The sequence below is a fragment of the Mastigoproctus giganteus genome, chromosome 3, assembly GCF_048544385.1.
Source record: "Mastigoproctus giganteus isolate SK-2022 chromosome 3, ASM4854438v1, whole genome shotgun sequence".
Taxonomy (NCBI): Eukaryota; Metazoa; Arthropoda; class Arachnida; order Uropygi; family Thelyphonidae; genus Mastigoproctus; species Mastigoproctus giganteus.
In genome coordinates, this window is record NC_143577.1 from 252787461 (window position 1) to 252806559 (window position 19099).

Here is a 19099-nt window from a genome sequence, read left to right on the forward strand (position 1 = left end):
TTTATAATATGACCGGTATTTGGCGCATTATAGCCTCAGTTGCTGATGCGCCAATAAAACCCAAAGAAACAAACAAACAAAGCATCCCATAGCAGTTTTATAGGCACATGGTCATACTCCTTCTCTAAACCTATAAAGGTCATTTCGAAATCTCGATCTTTCTCATACTTTTTTTCAATAATTTTATATACGTATAGGAACAAAAAGGACTCTGGGATTAGATGTGGTTGCTACCAGGAATCTAACAGGTGCTTTGGAAATATATATATATATATATTTCATGACGATTGTAGTGAGCATTCTCTTTGAATGACGTAATAGAGTTGCGTTTATTAAGTAAAACAACCCTTTCTATTACCATTCGCTTCCTTCCTGTGCATCCCAGTAGTGTTTTTTTTTTTTTTTTTTTTTTTTTATTGTTATTTTTAACGAGTGCTTCCCACATTCGCGTCTATCTCGTGAGCACGCTGGCGTTCACGCGCGTGACTCATTTGTTCTTCGTTACCAGGAGCAAGCAGTCGATTATTAATCGATAGCAAACGGATCGATAAATTAACCCAAGAATGATTTTGATTGTCGATCGATTGTACTTGATCGATCGGGACGGTCCCTCCCTATATTACTCGCAGCGGAAGTGAACAGCCCCATCGACTGCACTCGATGATCAATCAGAACTGACAATCCATCGCGACTTTCTTTCCCCCATTTCCCCTTTCTATTGTTTGTGGCGCGTTTTTAGTGTGACTGTAGTTGAAACAAAATGATCATTCGGCCGTGGAAGTATGTATGTACCAGGAGCGTTGTGATATGTACCAGTATGTTTTTTATTATTTTTATTTTTTTTTAAGCAGGAGGGGGGGTACAGAAAGGGAAAAGATCATATTAGTGGCAACGGCAGTTATCCAGGAATATGAGAGATGTTTGAACTGCAAATAGAATCCAACGCCTCACACTTTGTAATAACAGCACTAATTAATGATAATAGCATCCTTTATGTGTGCAATGTCCAAGCAGATGTTCCACACTGCCCATTACTGGTGAACTATATTTCTGGATAATTTCCTATTATTATCTATCTTTTTTACCTCCTCAATGCCGCAATTTATGCGTACCAGAGAGAGGTTAGACCGTATGATTTATACGAGCTTGTACACCTACTAGTACTGCTGATGCAGACACAATGAAGAAAGAGAGAAAAAGAAGTGTTCTTTAACTGTAGGGTTGATAATTATACAATCATGGTCACAGGGCTGTTATCAAGACCGTACTTAGTTTTTACAGCGCCCCAAGAGGGCTCCAATACAAAAACTCCAATTTATTTTCTTTCCTTTCGCTCTAAGGTGTGCTTAGGACTTTCGCTGTCCCACTCTTCAAGGCATGCCGTGGTGAATAGGAAATCGACAAACCCGATTATATCTTTACGAGGAATTTAAACGCTGATGACGTAAAACGGTGACTTGCAGGTTGAAGGCTGCACTCGACATCCGTCTTGGGTTAGCTTTGCTTTAGTAGATGGCAGCAGATTATTGCTGGTCTTTTCTGGAAAGGATTTTAAGATCTTCGCCTTACCGTGTTGGCAGTGATAGCTGCATTACACTTGGATGATCCATACCATGGAGTTTGAAGAAGTACATCGCAATACAGATCCCCCATATCAAACGTCATCCGTGTAGGTGGGTTTGTTTCCGCAATATCTCTGCTTTAAAGAGCAAAAACGAAATCTTCAGCAAAACCCAGAAAACCAGGGTTTCACTTATAAAGTTGGTCGTTTCTTTTATCCCAGAAAAACATGCACAGTGCTCAAGACGTTGGAAAGACTACACCCATGAGGTTAAATTCCACTTTTACAAGATTCCTTTGAGGGTGTTTATTTATTTTAGTCATTCTACTACGAGACTAGACCACTGCAAAATTCTGCTGGCCTACGGCCAGGAGGATGTGCAAGCCACAGGTCAGCCGCTGAGGAAGAAGGTTACAAGTTTAATATGGAAGCCTGAGGATTATATATGATCCTGGGGATTATATATAATATACATCATATATGAAAAAATAAGCATTGAAGAAACAAACTATTTTTGCCAAACTGAAAAGAAAATTAGGTGCACTTTTGACAGTCTGGCTTGTGAGGAAGGATTCAAGGATGTAGGTAGATCTCTCGTGTTTCTCTCTCTAGAGTGATGCTTTCCTCCCAATTACAAAGCTGGATGGCGAGGTTACTAAGATCGAGTAATTCGATTTAAACTTTAAGCAAGGATCCTTTAATATTAAAATAGTATTGAGGGATTCAATGTAGATCTCTGTGTCATCTAGTCTGCTTTTATATCCAAAAATAATATGTCAAGCTGTTGCTTCTTTTTAAAGAAGCAACAGCTTAACATAAATTTTAAATTCTTGGCTCTTAAAACAAGGTTTGGAAAATAGTAATGGTTGTCCTACCCGAAATAAGATGCAGATGGTGTGGTCGGCGGCCAAAAGGATTCTGAGTGATAGTGCATGCAGAATTGTTTTCCCCCAATTGCAAAGAAGAGAGAGAGAGAGAGAGAGAGATTGGTCTTATAATCCTTTTGAAGGGATTCTTTTTTGTACAAGTTTATTATAAAATGTACTCCAAATTGGCAATAACTTTCCCGATTTATGAATTAAGTTGAAATGGTGAAGGAATATCTCATCAATATACAGCCTACAAATTTTGACTATGAAGGAAAGAAACCCAACAGATCCAACGGTGGTCTTTTTTGGTGTACAATTTATATCTTTGTGGACGTGGTCTGGATGTAAATTTATTTCTTCAAATTATGGGAAAGTGCATTCTCTCAGACTCGTATCTCTCATTTAAATGCATTCTTTCCTAATTTCATTCATTGTCATTGAGCTGCTTATAAATTTGTAAACCGAGTACCAAATAGTTGGCTGTAACCAACCTTTTCTTTTCCGCATCTTGATAAACGACTTTGGATATCAGCGTATCGAACTAATCGATTTTGGTGCAGTTGTACAACGACTTCCGAGGTTATACGAAGTGTTTCAAGTGTCACGACGAGTTCTGTACATGATCTTGACTATTCAACTATTTCCCAAGCCAATTAACGATCCCGAATCACCTCTTTGATATTTTTATAAATTTGTACGTTGCTCTTGGTGTTCATTATTACTTCGCTTCTAATTAACCTTCTCCTTGTCTGATATGCATTACGTTCCCGAAAGGTAATCTGCTTACCATGTTTTTAAGAAAACTACCTTTGGTGTTGCTTCTTTCTCCTCTTTTTCTCTCTTGGTTCTTCAAGAAGTGGGGGTGGTCTCAGAGAGAGCGAAAGATAAAAGGCGGTGTGCAAAGGGCGTAGAGAGCAATTTACAAATATCGTAAAAAGAAGTGGTTTACTCTTCCCTGGGAAACGGCGTGTATTTATGAGTGGTTCCCTGACCTTTCAAGGCTACTGTTCTAAAAGAGGGGAGAGTGAACTTCATCTCTGCCAGTGGAATTTCGCATTCATTCCTCAGTCCTGAACACTTGGAAAGGAACAGCCGCAGTAAGTATATTGCGACAAACACTTGCTAGAGCCAGACCCAAAGTTAGGCGTACGCAACCGGTGCAGCTGCACCAGTTGTGCACTTTCATGAGGCTCACGTAATGAAATACGTGAGCCTCATGAAAGTGCACAACTTTCATTCTGTCTTACTGAAAAACGATTGGAAACAAAGAAGACAATTGCAAGTTAAATACCTCCACATTTTGCCGACTGTTGCCCATGCTTGAAAGAGTTTATCTTTGGAAACTCCCAGAGAATTTTTAAGTTTTGACTCTTGATTTAATTTTCAGTTATATTATTTGTAATAATTTACAGTTCAATTGGAATTAAATGTGGCAACTCTCTCGCCTTCCACCCAGACTGAAGAATTCTTTACATAGAATCCCATATGCAGTACATTACCTATCTCGTTCGAAATATGTGAAACCTCACTCCTTCCAATAACAGCTGTTTAATTCTGTGACATGGAAATTGACCCTTACAACGCTTGAACGCCCAACCCGGTCATCGGAGACAACAAAAGCGGAGACTTCGCCTTTAGTTTCTCCCATCATTAAACTTACAAGATAGCGCCATTAACACCTATATCTTCCCTTCGACATATTTCTGACTTTATACAATAAAATATTCTAACGAACAGAGAGCCACCTATTCTCTTCGATTATATCATTAATGTTTTCAGTATGGAATGCCGGGCATTGCAATGTGGACTCTTTTATCTAATTTAATGCAATACTCTATTAATGTCTCTATGAATACGCGGAAATTTTCTCTAGCCTTAGACACAGAAAAACATTCTGTTTCTGACATTCCCGTTTAAAAGGAAGTGTACTTCATGAAAATTTCTGAAGTAGACCACAAAAGTTTAATCGCCTATATCTTGGGCAATATCAGTTAGGGTTTGTGGAATTTGAAATTAGTTGGGAAACATTTTTATGTCATGTTGAACAGTGATTAAAGTGGATCTTTGCATAGAAAGAAACGGGTCTGGAGGTCTCATTTTAGGAAGAATGTAGAGCTCCTGGAAGGATACAGAGAAGGGCAGCGAGATTGGTGAGGGGAACAAAAGGCTGCTCTAACCAAGAAAGGATTTAGTTCTGCAGATTAGAGCGTCTGGAGACTAGGCACCTGCGAGGTGATTTGATGGAGGTTGTTTAAGGCTTTGAATGGATTGAGCAAGCTCATTGCTGATGGCATTCTTCCTCCTGCTCAGACTAACATGAGAGGACATGAATTCAAATTGAGGAAGAGTGATTGCAGGATAGATGTGTGGAAGTTTGCCTTTAGCTAGCGGGTAGTTGATTGTTGAAAGAAACTTCCATCTGTTGTTGTAAATGTCGGTAGTTTGAATAAATTCATGGAAAAAATAGACAAACTGCTGGAGGGAATGGACAGGTGATGTAGGCTTGCTTTTTTTTTTTATCTGATGCTTATATGCTTGCTTTCTTGCCACTACTAAGATTAATACCCTAATCAATTTTATTATGAGACAAGCTGTGGCTAACTTCACCTAAAACCTCGATCCAAGTCGATCTCAACTGTCTTTTCAAGACAATCATCACCAGCCAGTGAAACATCCCGTAACTGTCAATAACTCCTTGTGCCTTCAAATCTATTCAATAACTCCTTGTGCCTTCAATTCTACCTAATAGCGAGTTAATGGATCCACACTACCCTCTCCCACCCAAGAGGTCCAGTCATGAATTTCAGTCTCGTTTTTGCCATGCATTGTTTTGATTTTAAGGTACGAATATTGATTTTGATGGGTTACTTGACCCGATGGTTGGAACTCATCCATTTTAAAACTCTATGACACGAAAAAGGATTGTGTGTTCCTTCCACTTCAAGAAGAATCGAACTACAACTGACCGTAGTTACCCAAGAGGAGCAACTACTGAGACGGACGCACAGACGCAGTGTGTATTACTTTTCATATAGAGCGTTATACACCTGTTCTTCGAGAATCAAAATGGATCCACACTACCCTCTCCCACCCAAAATTGTGAGTGGTTCCTGCAGGACCCATATTTATTGAATGCGAATTTACTTTACTCGTTTAAAGATAAATGTTCTTAAAATAATCAGTCCCTTCAAAGTACTGGGCGTGATCAAACACCACACGCAATGTACACACGTTGACGATAAATAATTCTAACCAACTTAATATCATGGACTTTCTCTCAGTTAGCGATTATCTTTCTTCATGCGGTCTCTTTTCTTACTAACAACCAGTAACTGGAGTGTTTGCCATCATATCTCCATTTGAATTATTGCCTGTTGTACCACGTATATTATTGTAAATATCGAGTATATATTATCAATATTTACCTATTCTAATTCTGTGTACACCCTGCTAGTCAGTTGGGCTGGGAAAGTTTGCAAATAAACGGATTTGATAATAATTTGCTGGCCTCCTGCCGCACAGCTGGGTTAGCGTGACCAGTTGCCTAACTGCTGGTACCATTCATCATGACACGCCTCCTATCGAAGACTCAACAAATTTCACATGACGAAGACAGTTTTATTGTCTTTTACTAGTTTATTTAAGAATTTTTATTGTGTCTTTGGAGGCCATGTAGTGCGTTTATTCCAGGTACCAATGTGTGGAGTCTTGACAGAAACTGTCGAGACAATTCACTCAAATGCGAGGGAGGTCGTTGCAGTGCGCACCATGTTGTCCATATTAAATCCTCCGTTCGTGTGTGTGTGTTGCGTGGATTCTCTCTTTTTTTTTCTTTTTTTATTTTCGTGTCGACTCCAGGCGCAACCAGTCGATTCTTAATGGACGCTAAACGGATCGATAGATGACTGGAGACCAGTTTGATTGTCGATCGACGCTTACTGCTTGATCAGTCACGGCTGCGGATGGTATTACCTGAAATTGGCTATAGCCGATCAGTTGGTGAAGTGATCGATATTCGGCTTATTTCAGAAGGGAGGATGCCGTAATAGATTTTTGTTGTATGAAAATAACAGTAATAATTGTCATTTTCCACCCCTTCTATCTCTCTCTCTCTCTCTCTGGTCCTATATTGGATTCCTTTTCACAATGATTAAAAATATATTTCACACTGAAAATGGCTTGTCTGGTCTTTCACGTCAAAAATTACTTCCTCCATCTTTTTCACGTTTATTTTATTTATTGCGAACTTTTTTTTTTTTATTCTTCCCACTCTTCTCTCTTTCACACACACACACTCTTACCTCTCATTTATCTCCCCTGTTCTTCGAGCACTTTTTTCTATTTTTAGAGCAGTGTATATGTGCTGATCTTTACAAACACTTCATTCGGCTTCTTTGAGTAACCGTCTTTATGAAGATGGTTTCTTTCTTTACATATATTTCTTCATTTTTTTTTTAAAACTAGTATTACTTTCTGGGGTATTCACGTATAAGTTTCTTATATTTGATGCGCACGCGTCTCTCCTTTAAAATCAAGTTGCAATATGCTTCTTTAGTTGATTCAACAATTTTGTAAACATAGAAAAATTAAATTTATGAAATATTGAATAACAAGAATCTATGTTTATGGTTCAAAACGGTATCATTTCCTAAATACAAATTTATCAGCTATGGGACTTTACGATGCAGAATTTAGTATGTATAGTTAAATTTGGATTATATTCTAAGTATTTATTTATAATTCAAAGTCCAATGTAAAGAGCAAAGTCACATAAAAATTTCCTAGATTTACATGCGTGCGTGCTTTTCACGATCCATCCCTCATTTGTGTCATTAGCTCATAACTTTGGTAAAGCGTATAGATTATTTATAAATTATTATGAGTGTTGCAAATCAACAAAGTAAATCTGTTTATACACATCAGTAATACGGTGAGTGACCATTTTATTAGGTAAATCTACCTAATAGCGAGTTAGTGGCCCTTAACTCTCAAAATAGTCTGTATTCATGTTTAATATACTCAACGAGGTGTCGAAAGCGTGCCACAGAGATGCAGCTCCATGTTGACTCAATTTTTTCTTGCAGCTGTTGCTAATTGGATAGTTGCGGATCTATACTCCGAACACCTCGTTCTACCCCATCACAGGTGCTCAGTTGGATTGAGATCTGTTGACTGGAGAGGTCACAGAAGTAGATTGAACTCATTCTGAATGTTCACCAGGAACGTTACCGGAACTTTCCAATACCGAAATTGTCCACAGGATTGCTGGTGGCTGGTAACAAAAATAGCACAGCTGTGTACCAATTTTGATACACAGCAGTACGTGAAAACACCAGCAAAATTTTATAAAATTAATACTAAAATCTTTCGTCTTGCCTGTTCTTGCACTGATTTGTTCACTCTACTTATTTGCCCAAATGTTTTATATAGAACGGTGCGAACATGTAATACTGTTGCTGAAGGAGCGCACATTTATTAGATGTACCTAAAGTGGCCACCCACAAAGTTTTTATGTAGGATGGGATGATGCTGAAAGCCTTAGAAGTTTTCAGAATGAAATGACATCCAGTAGATTCAAATTTTCTTTTCTTTTCAGAACTCAACCATGAGTTCTGAAAAGAAAACAATCTCATGAAATGTTATACGAAAATATACTCAACCGACACAGATCTCAAAAGTAAACATTGCCGATGTATTGATATAGGGTTGCGGAGAATAACTGAGGACAGAATTTGTCGATTGCTGCTAGAAGGATTTGCTTAGTTCTTCATTTATTGGAAAAAAGATTTGCATTGGAAGTGAAAAACTGTAGCGTATATACCGATGGGAACATTGGGGTCCATCATGAAGTGGAGTGGGCATTTTTTATTAATAAAAAATCGACTAAATCAACTCAATGTTTGCAGATGTACTAGAGAGAGATGCATTGCAGTAACGTTGCAGTCCCTGATGAGCCCTCGTGGGTAGCACAGTTGGTAAATCACCGTCCTCCCCACACTGGGTGAAAAGTCCCTAGTTGGAACCTTGTCAATAATGCGAGGAATTTTTATGGGGCTTTTTCACAACGTGGCTGAGTTAATCGGTCTCAGTCGAGGGTAGCACGGTTTTTCTCACGGATTTTTCGTCCAGAAAACAGCAAATCGACCACAAAATACACGCAATTTACAGACTTATTATATACGGCACAGTATGGCCTAATTTTCTGATGCACCTTAAACCCTGCAACAACCAACTAACCACAGTGATGAGTATCTACAGTATTGCCCTTGGTGGTTATTTATCGTTTAGGGTTTATAAGAATCGTCCTCCTAGCCCCCATATAAAAACCTGCTATCTCTTATTGCATTGCGAACGATGATCCCTGTTACTCCAGTGGCTTGAAATATAGTCGTCAAAACGTTTATTACAAATCACCCCCCCCCCCAGCACAGCCCTAAAGGCTAGGAGGATAGATCATAAATGCCTACAATTTCTTGTTTATACAATTTTATACTTTATTATAATTTTCTAATAAATTATGTTTATAATTTACTTTGCACTTATAGTTCAATATCTAAAATTTAGATTCAGAATGCGGGTTAAGTACTCCCTTACTGTGCAAACATCAGAGGCTCCCTCCCAGGTAGTGTTTTTTTTTTTTTTAATATTTACACTGATAGTGTCTTCCTGGTATCTACCGAAAATGCGCATGCGCTACAGTGACGTTTATAGCTCTCTTTAAGATAACAGTATATTCAAGAAATTGCTTATTGTGTTCTGGTCTGGTCTTTTGTTTTGTACCCTTTAAAACAAATCGATATTTTTCCTGAATTGAGACCTCCAAACTTGGCTATCCCCATTTCGGGGTAGGTACGGTACAGTGCAGTAAACTCTCTGCTTACAGAACTCAGTTTAACTGATTTTGGAAATAACTGACATCTTCCACTAAACCAGACTCTTCGTCATTACGGGAACGAGTGAATCAACTGCTTCTGTGTGGTGCTATTTACCATCAATTAAATTATCTTCCAGATCATCCTCTTCCAACATCCTGCCAAGCGTGTGAGACGTCAGCAGGAATCAACTGAACCTGCAACGATGGTACTTGCGAGCTCTTCGAAATCTTAATAAGCATTGTAGACTATTGTAGGCAGTCCATAGCCTAGTTGTGATTGTTTACTACTCTTCTGACCATGTTCAAATTTTGACAATGGGTCCTGCACGCATTATTGGTTATACACGTAATTCACCAGTTTCTGCAGTTGCGCAGGCTTATGTAATATGTGAGAAGTGGCAACTTCATTATTTATACTGTGCATAAATTTGTATAGAATTTCTCTTCTTTGAAGATGGCCTACTGCTGTACAATACAGAAGACTGGACGAATCCAATAAAAAAAAAAAAAAAAAAAAAACCCTCACAGATATGATGTGTGAGACGTGTGCGTGTCCACCCTTAAGATTAAAAGGCTCTTTAACTGATAGTAGCGACTTGATTTCGAAGTTAGATTAAGGCAGGTGGGCTGTCACAAAGTAGCACTCTGAGGTATCAACCGTGTTGTTAATTTGTGTCATTATACATTTCGAAACACACACACACACATTTTACAAATGTAATTATCTGTCCTGCAGGCTAATTTACCTTTTTTTTTTTTTTTTTTTAATTCTTTGCAGAAAGAACTGGACGTAACAGCCACAGAGCTCGCTAACCGCCAAGATGAAAGTGACAGCTCAAGGAAAAGACTCGTCGAGCTCAGTCGAGATTTCAAGAAAAACACACCAGAGGTAAGTTTTTTAATCATCTTTGTAAAGGTGCGATTTCCCTGGGGACAGGGTGGGGAGAAGGAAGATTCACCTTTGCTGAACACGAGCTAGAATACACTAAGTTTTCTTCTCTTTTCCTTTTACCACCTTTTGTAGTTAGTGTGAATGGAGGAGGAGGAGGAGCATGAAGAAACTTTTCCTCAATACGGGAAGTCCTGAGGCATTTATGGCTTTGATGACTTTGATCGTAGAGATATCCAGGGAAATTTCGTGCAAACATCCCTAATATCTCTGAAATGGACACGCCGATTCGACTCACAAGGGTATAAGGGACGATAATCTGGTGGACTATGGCCAAAAAAAATACCTCGATCCATCTTCCACTCCCGTTCCTCTGGTGCAACATAATGCTCACGCTGTCGCATACAGATTTCAAATGCACTCAGATGTACACTAAATTGAAAAAGTATATGAATACCCCTGGGATTTGGGAAAGTGAACCATACCCGCTATCCACGTTCAGGATTAGGTATGAAAAGCAACTGCATTCATGGTACAAGTATGCGCATCAAGGATATACGAAATATAGAAAAAAGCCACGCCACCATAACCAAATAGTCAAACGCGAGGGTGCACGTGTTTCAATTGATTGTTGTTCAATCCCACTTGACTACTGATGTTCTTGTAACTGATGTTCTTATTCTTCCCTGACCTGATGTCACCATCCGGAATATAAACAGAAAATTTTATTTATTTATTTAGATGGGTTGAGGCATTCAGCTTAGTAACTTCCAAGGGGGGGGATTCACCATACGATGCCGTATTAGCAATCAGTATGTTCGTGCCAGAAAAACTGTAGATAAACGGCGAGTGACGTAATCACCAAAGAGTTACGTCATTGTTCTACTACATTGGGGATACGTACGGTTAGCCCTCAGAAGATTGCTGTACAGATCCTATCAGGATCTGCACTGCAATCTGTGGCAACGTAGGGAGTTCTATGCCATTAGATATTACGGAAGAGCTGCAACACACAAACCACAGTGCACAACTAATTCTAATTGGTGCTTAGAAAGCTCTGTTATGAAGTGACGAATCACAGAACACGGTTTTCCGATCTGATGGCAATGTTTGACTCTGGTCGATGCTCGGATGAAATTATTTAGCAATGTATCGTCCCAACTGTGAAGTTAGGTGGACGTTCTCTCACCGTTTGGGGCTGTTTCTCGTAATTTGAGCCTGTGCCATTATTCCTGGAACAATGAATGCCATATGGTACGTTCTTCCCAAACTTTGGTATCAGTATATCGTTTTCAGCATGACAATGCAGTGAGTGGAATATTATTTCCAAGCCAATACACTCGAATCGGAGTTGGTTGAATTAATCGCTGTGTTAAAAGAGCAATTGATCAAAATATCGTCGTCCTCTCATCAAAAATTGGTTCGGAGTTTGTCGACAAGGATACAATATAATTAAGGCCAAAGTTTGGGGGTTGTTCGATTATTTTGGAAATATAAAGTACATAGTTCCGGACTTTGGGGTTTGTGAGTATATACGAAGCGGTAAGAACACATTCCACTTACAACGTTCATCAATTGCCATCTATCGAACGGATAACGCACGCTAATATGTCTTAAATTGTTTCTTATAAGATCTGAAATTGTTTGTAGTAAGGAGCAAACCACTTACTATTAAATGAAACTAATTTCGCAACCGTATTTCGTTATATATGAAATTTTAATCAGATACTCATTAAAAGGCGGCTACACAATCCGCGGGGATCTTCGAAATCACATTAATTGCAGTAGCTGACGTGGAGAATGTACTAAAGTATGGAACAATCAGAGGAAAATTGAATAAACTTTTAAATGTCTTAGTTAATATCGTAGCCTGTCAGTGTTTAATTCACCTCGGAGTTAACTTTGATTATTTGCTCATTTAACTAGTTATCGATTAGTCATCAGTAATTACGCTGCAACTTCATTTCTTCAACTGGCGGCTTGTTAAAATGCATTTATTTCCTAAAACAAATTATCAACAGCAAATAGAATCATGGCCGCCAGTAATTTGACACGCGCGCCTGTTTAATAGAGTAAGGAGCCTGCAGTCGTGGCCTTTTAAAAGCTATTTGCGTATATGTCGGAATATGAGGCACGACTTCGTTTCTCTCGCATTTTCTGAGGAAGGTGAACTTCAAAACTAAATAAGATGATTATGAGCACCGCCAAATGCAATAACCTCGAATCTCTTTAGATTGCTCCTTTTTGGAAGAAACTTGTTTTCAGAATATTTTAAACACTTTTCCTCCCCTTATTAAGTTTGCACTTTGCAACATGGTCACATTTTCTAAGTTTTGCTTGGTAGAGGTGCCTTGCCAAGTTAATTCATGGACAACCTGAAAAAAAAATGGGAAAAAAACAAGAATCCAAAGTCATTTGATCTTAGTTTTTCCTCTTGATTCTTTGCTTGGAACAGAGACAAGACTAAATGAAGAGTAATGTAAGAGATTAATATCTCTCAAAAACAACCCTTTTTAAGGTCGGAATGTTTAATTACAACGATACCGGAAAATGTTTTCACTCCCTTTTTTTGCAATGCTCTGGCACATACCTATGTGCAGAAGATTGATCATGGCTACTGGAAAAAATATCGCGCTAAAGACAAAGTTTCTAGTGGGGATTATTTGGGAGTGTGTGTGTATGTGAGAATCTCTCCCTTGACTGAATGATTAATTTTAACAGAAAGAGGCCAAATATGCGACTATTTTGGTAATCTTTGTAATCAAGGACCTTTCCTCTGGGACTTCAAAGGAATTTTCAAAATTCCGATGGAAGTAGTCAGATAAATAAATAGATGGATAGATGTATCGGGACTTTTGTTACTGAGAGTTTGACGATGCGATGTCCTCGCCGTATTATTGAATCTTAATTGTATAGTTATATACTATATACAGTATAATGTCCCATCACAGATCTGAATATAATTAAGATATATGGAGTCTGTTTTATTTTTCAATGTTAATTGGTTTTTACACCAAGATATTCATAGTGGTATCCTTGTTTGTCATTTAGAATAGGAACAACATTGTTTTCTTTTGGTTGGCGTGCCATGAAGTTTCAAGTTTTTTTCATCATTGCAATGTTTTAGCTTGCCAAGATAGGGTCTCTCTTTTGACAGGAGTACAATGGGTTCGCCACTTGTCACTCGTTGGGAAGTGTCCGAATTCAAACCTCCTCGGAGACTCTAGGAATTCCTAAAAGCTTCTTCCATCGAGACTATAGACATAATACACACAATAAAGACCATAGGAATTGGCGCATTGACGAAAGTAGTTGATGCATTGAAAGCCCCCAAATAAAGCTCCCGTACGCGAATTGGCTGTTTGCCATCATTCATATAAAACAGGAATTGGCTATTACGAGGGCCTTTCAGGATGCTGAATCCAGGGCTGCGGAGCAAACAGTTTTCTCCTGAGCAAGAAATAAAATTCCACCCTTAGAGGAATGCTTCTTCAAATAACTCTAAACCACGACCCTTGTTGTAATCCGAGGTTTTAAAAGGGGCATTCCAACATTGTAACAGGCAATGTGGTAAGAAATGTGGTCCCAGTTGCCCTAAAATTATAATATAATCATGGCAGCATAAAATTATAATATAATCATAGCTGAATTGCGCGATAAGTTATCGCCAAGTGTATGGACCTTTCTTTCTCCCCCCCTCCCATTAGATTTAACTGAGTACGTCACTAGTTTCCGTAAAAGCGACCTTTTTTTTTTTTTTTTTTTTCTCCTTGATTTTCCAACAAGATAGAGCCCTGTGGCATTACCGCAAAGAAGTTTGTGCATATCTTAACACTTTTTCTTGGGAAGTAGATTGGAAGATGAGGACCGATTTTGTAGTTGCTCCGATACCCTAATCTGATTTATTTAGACTATACATTTTGGGGATTCGTGAAAGACCAAGTTTATAATCTATACATTCTACCTATGCCATGAACCATTAAGAACTTTACGCATTTGTTAAGAAATTAGACTCGTTGACAGGGACGTGTTGTGCCGAATACGCAAGGAATTGGATTATCTGTAGAGTAACGAATGGTGTCCACATCGAACATTAATTAAAACTAGATGATATCCTCTATCACCTAGATGTGACCTCAGGTTTATATCATGTATCCTGTTTACTGAATAACGTTTTTAGTTTTGTAAAGGGGGACACCCTGCGCGAGAGTAAATCAAAATTTACTGTATTAGACAAAAATAGAATTTGTGTGCATCGCAAATAGCAATTTTAAGATGGATGCCAAACTTTCTAATGTGGTGACTTCATTTCTCAAAGTACAGAAACTATTGGGTTGTTTTTATTTATTTATTTTTTCGCTTGCAAAAAAAAAAAAAAAAAGAGAATGAAACTGTCACATACCTTCCATTCTCTATTCTTTCTATGTTCTTTGTCTTCCAGCAGCCCAATTTCACCACACCTGCATTCCCTTCCTTTCCGCTTTAACCAAATAAGCTGTGGCTGTCTTTTTTCTGATGCCAGCATTCCACAGAATCCCCTGTACTTGACCCGAGCGCCATCTCTCTTCCATTTGTTCCACTTGGAGTATTCCATCCCGCCGACATATCCAAATACGCTGTTAATTTTGCTCTTCTTTCCTCTTATTTCATCATTTCTGTTCCGATCGCCTTACTCCATTTTGCCCCTCACCTCTTAATGACTGTACACACTTTTATTTATCTTTCCGACACACTCTCGACCTCAGAAATTGCCCCGCGATGCAGATTTTTAATTCACCTTTTATCTTCGCTGTTTGCTTTACGATTGAGTTGTGAAACAGGCGCTAACACCTGCGTGGATTTTTCCTCTCGAAGGGCGGAATTCCTTCTCATCTCTGTCAAGGTGTTGGAGTTAAGGGATTCAGATTGGTCTTGTCTAAGTAGCTCGCGATTTACGGGTCTTTCAAAGGTACAAGTTGAGTAATGGAAAAACAAATAATTCCACACCTTTCGAAAAAATAGGACAAACACCGCTAATGCGGCCATGTGGAAGCCTCGCAGTGACGAACACGAAGAGGAGGAGTCGGCCCAGTGATGGCAACGCTTGTCCGGTTGTCCGAGTTTGTTTGTTTTCCACGATTGTCGATCAATGTCACCTAACCGAGTTGTAGGAGAAAAACCAGTCGTAGCCAACTAAACATTTACATTTATTTGCGGCGATGGCACCAGTTTTGAAAGGTTGAGTTTCTTGGAGAGTATCAATTTCTTTTGGGACTGCCCTGCTTGTGGTTCTTCATTGGTGGCTCGTTGACGTGTGGCGAATTGGGATGTTTATGCGCCGGGACATCCTTTCTACGGTAAGAACAAAGGTATTATTACTGACATCAAAATGGCGGGCGGATGAACTTCTTTGTAGACAGTCTAATCAGCTTGTCCTGTTTGGATTGTCCACAAATAAAAGTAAGGTTAAAGAGTACAGTTCAAATACCTCTTCTCTCTTTTAATTCTAGTGTTGGGTTTTATAAGAGAACCATGTTGCAGAGAACGTGAAGTTTTTTTTTTTTTAAGATTGCTCTTTTAATAACACTTTTTAATATATAATTGGTGAAAAGATATTCTTCTGATAAACAATTCATCGGAAGAATGTACTGACATTTATATAATTGGTTAGTGTAATTATGTTGTAATAACAAAGTTAAAATCATGGTTAAAAAAATCGACAAATTCGGAGGGGAAAAAATCTTGTGTGATTCTGGAAACAAGAAGCAGTAGTAGGGGGATATATCGGTTGATGATCTGACAGTTAGAGATACGAAGAGGACTGTCTTTTTTTGGTATTTATCAGTAATTATGAATTTTAAATCTCGTTAATGGTTGGTCGTAGTGGGGTTTGGCGCATCAGCGACTTAGTAATAGTATTCGCCATATATTGCAAGGAATCCACATGCTTTTGCTGCACTGGCAAAAAAAAAAAAAAGGCAATTAGTTAAGAAAACACAAGTTATATGCTTCCTTCCTCACCCAGGTGAGACCAGTTGACCTTTGAATTTATCCAACTGTCACCCTCAACTACCTGCAAGGGCAACTTGTTTCAGCTATCAACGACTCGTTGGCTAAAAGAAAACTTCCTACAATTTAATCAATAAACTCAACGCAGTGATTTGAATTTATGACCCTAGTTCTGGAATTTTTTATAACAGTGAGAATTCCACCTTTATTCATTTTACTAATCCCTCTCAGAGCCTTGTAAATCTCAATCATGTCACCTCTAAGGTGCCTGGTTGGTTGCCAAGCTCTGTAGCCCACATAATCGGAGTCTTTCCTCATACGGTCGCCCTTCTGTCGATCTCATCATTCAAGTTGCTGGTCTTTGGACCCTTTCAAGAAGCTCGATGTCTTTTTTCAGATGAGGTCTCCATACTTGAACACAGTATTTCAAATGTGGTCTTACAATTGAATATACAGTGGGATTGGACTTCCTTATCTCTACAGGATAGCGTTCGATAAATCATCGATAGGACACAATGGGTTTTCTTGGCTGCCTGTTTACTGCTCAGAAAACTTCATATCTGCCCGTATTGTAACTCCCTGATCTCTTTCCCTCCTCCTCTACTGTTTTTAATTGAACCCCGCCAAGTGTATAATTTATTTGTGTGTTGCTTTTCCCCAAGTGTAACCTTACGTTTAGCAGCATAAAAACATAGCTGCCACTTCTCTGGCCATCTTTGAAGTCTGTTCAAGTCATCGTGAAGGAGTGCTTCACGATGACTTGAACTGCTTGACACTAATCACTAATCATTACTGCCAATCTTTACGTCATCTGCAAATTTTGACATCATGGCTTCTATTCCTTCGTCGATATCATTTATGAAAATGAGAAACATAGTTGTCCAAGAAGCGATCCCTGAGGGACCCCACTTCTGACGTTACACCAATCTGAAGAATATCCATTAATCACTGCCTTCTGCCTTGCTGCCACCCAGCAATCCATCTTGGAATCTTACCAGTAATCCCAACCTGTTCAAACTGCTGCAGTAACCTCTCATGAGGGACCGATTCAAGTGATTTGCTAGACTTAGACCATATTGGGCCATATATATTATGTTTATTAATTGTGTCCGTTCTTTGGTCGATTTGCTTGCTTGTTGGACAGAAACCTGAGTTTCGATGTTGTGAAAAAGCCCATAACAGTTTCTGTTATTGACGGGCTCGAACACGGCCATTTTCCAACCGGTGTTTAAGTCGAGATTACTCAACCTGACAAAATCACGAGGGGGAACTACATGGTCACCTTCGTTTTAACCTGGAAAAGCTCGATTGTTTATGTGAAATATTTTCGACCAACACAATCGACATTAAAGTAGCTCCAAACAAACTACGAAAAAATTTGTTCAGGTAGAAACTTTTGGAAGAATATATTCATGCCAGAAAAACCAGATATTTCAACTTTTACTGTACTCTTCATATTAATTTCGACTCGTCTTCAAAATACTGGCAAAGTAGTATACTCGTAGTTCTTTGAATAGTTTGGTAGTGTGTGAGGAAGACGAGGAACTTTTCGCAAATTCAGATTTTCTATAGGCTTGGTAACTACGTTATTTATGTGTAATATTCTAAACAAAGCCCCCCCCTCCCTCCATTCACATCCATTTACATTTACAAAACGTTGGGATTGGAAAGCTTTCTTCAGTTACATTTCTTTTGTGCCTCTTTCGACCTTTTCCTGTATGAGCTTATCTTATACAAATGACCTGGAAATGTTATTACCACTCACAACGTCCGTAGAGGGTCCGTTTCAAATTGTTCTTGCTTGCCATCCTTGATGCTTCAGTGGAGTAGAGATCGACCAAAGAAGCAACAATTGGATTCAGTTCATATTGCAGTCTGGTTGATAAGGACCAACTTGTCATCGTGTATTCTATTCGCTTTGCTCCAGCTACCAATAGTTTTCCTTGTGTTCTGGTTTAAAGCCTAAATTTAGCCCGGTGCTGGTGGCAACAAAAAACAATTTCATCTCCTACCCTACGGATAAATGTTGAGTCACACAATTGATCCATGTACAATTTTGAATTCAATGACTGGAGGAATTTCTAAAGGCTTCTTCAATTGAGGATGTAGTGAACACAAAATTTTTCTGAAATGGAGACAAGTGATGTTGAGATATTTCAGTAAAATTTTGTGTTCTCTGACGTAACGCAAATTTCATTGATGGCAGATTAGTTGCATATCCACAACATTCATGATAATGGTATTTTAAAAAAAAAATGTTTCACATTAACGGTTGGTTGTAAGGTTTTAGGCATCAGCAACTTAGGCCGTATTGCGACATATATAATATGTCTGCAAGTTGCATGTGTTCTGTGGTCGATTTTCTGCCTGCTGGAAAGAAAACCCGAGTTTATCGGAGAAAAAACCATGCTACCCTCTCCTGAGACCGACTAACCCAGCCACATTGTGAAAAATACCTATAAAAATTCCTGGCGTCATTGATGGGATTCAAACTCAGATGTTTTCCACCCAGTGTGGGGAGGATGGTGATTATATTCACTTTTGCCGGTTTTTAAACAATGCCATTAGGGGGGGGAGGTGTGCCCCTCATCTCCAAAAGGTTGGTTGAGTAACAGTCTGAAAAGGAAAGTAATAATAATTTCAAAAATGTTCCATACTATACAGTTTAATAGATTTTAAATGGTTTTGTGCAGTTTTTAATCAGTCTATCATGGTGTCACTTCTGGAATTATCTGGATGAAAGCCAAGATAAAAACTGTGCTCGGAACCGTTGCACCGATCGATACCAGATCTTCTGTTTCAACAATAACCATTGACGATTATCGTTGACATCGGAGATCCAAGTCTGGTGTGTTTATCTTTTCTTATTGTGTTTGCCCAAAGAGGAAACACAACAACAAACAATATCGCCGTCTTTT

At 38.7% G+C, this 19099-nt stretch overlaps 1 protein-coding gene across 2 annotated transcripts in view; it reads left to right on the forward strand.

The window, feature by feature from the left end:
* The window catches only part of LOC150089039 (homeobox protein cut-like 1), a 537440-nt gene that overhangs the window by 158907 nt on the left and 359434 nt on the right, over nucleotides 1–19099 (forward strand). For both annotated transcript variants that reach the window (XM_090369790.1, XM_090369791.1), the window contains exon 2: nucleotides 10083–10193. In XM_090369790.1, coding sequence (XP_090225916.1) covers nucleotides 10083–10193 — 111 coding nt within the window. The remainder of the gene's footprint in view (nucleotides 1–10082; nucleotides 10194–19099) is intronic.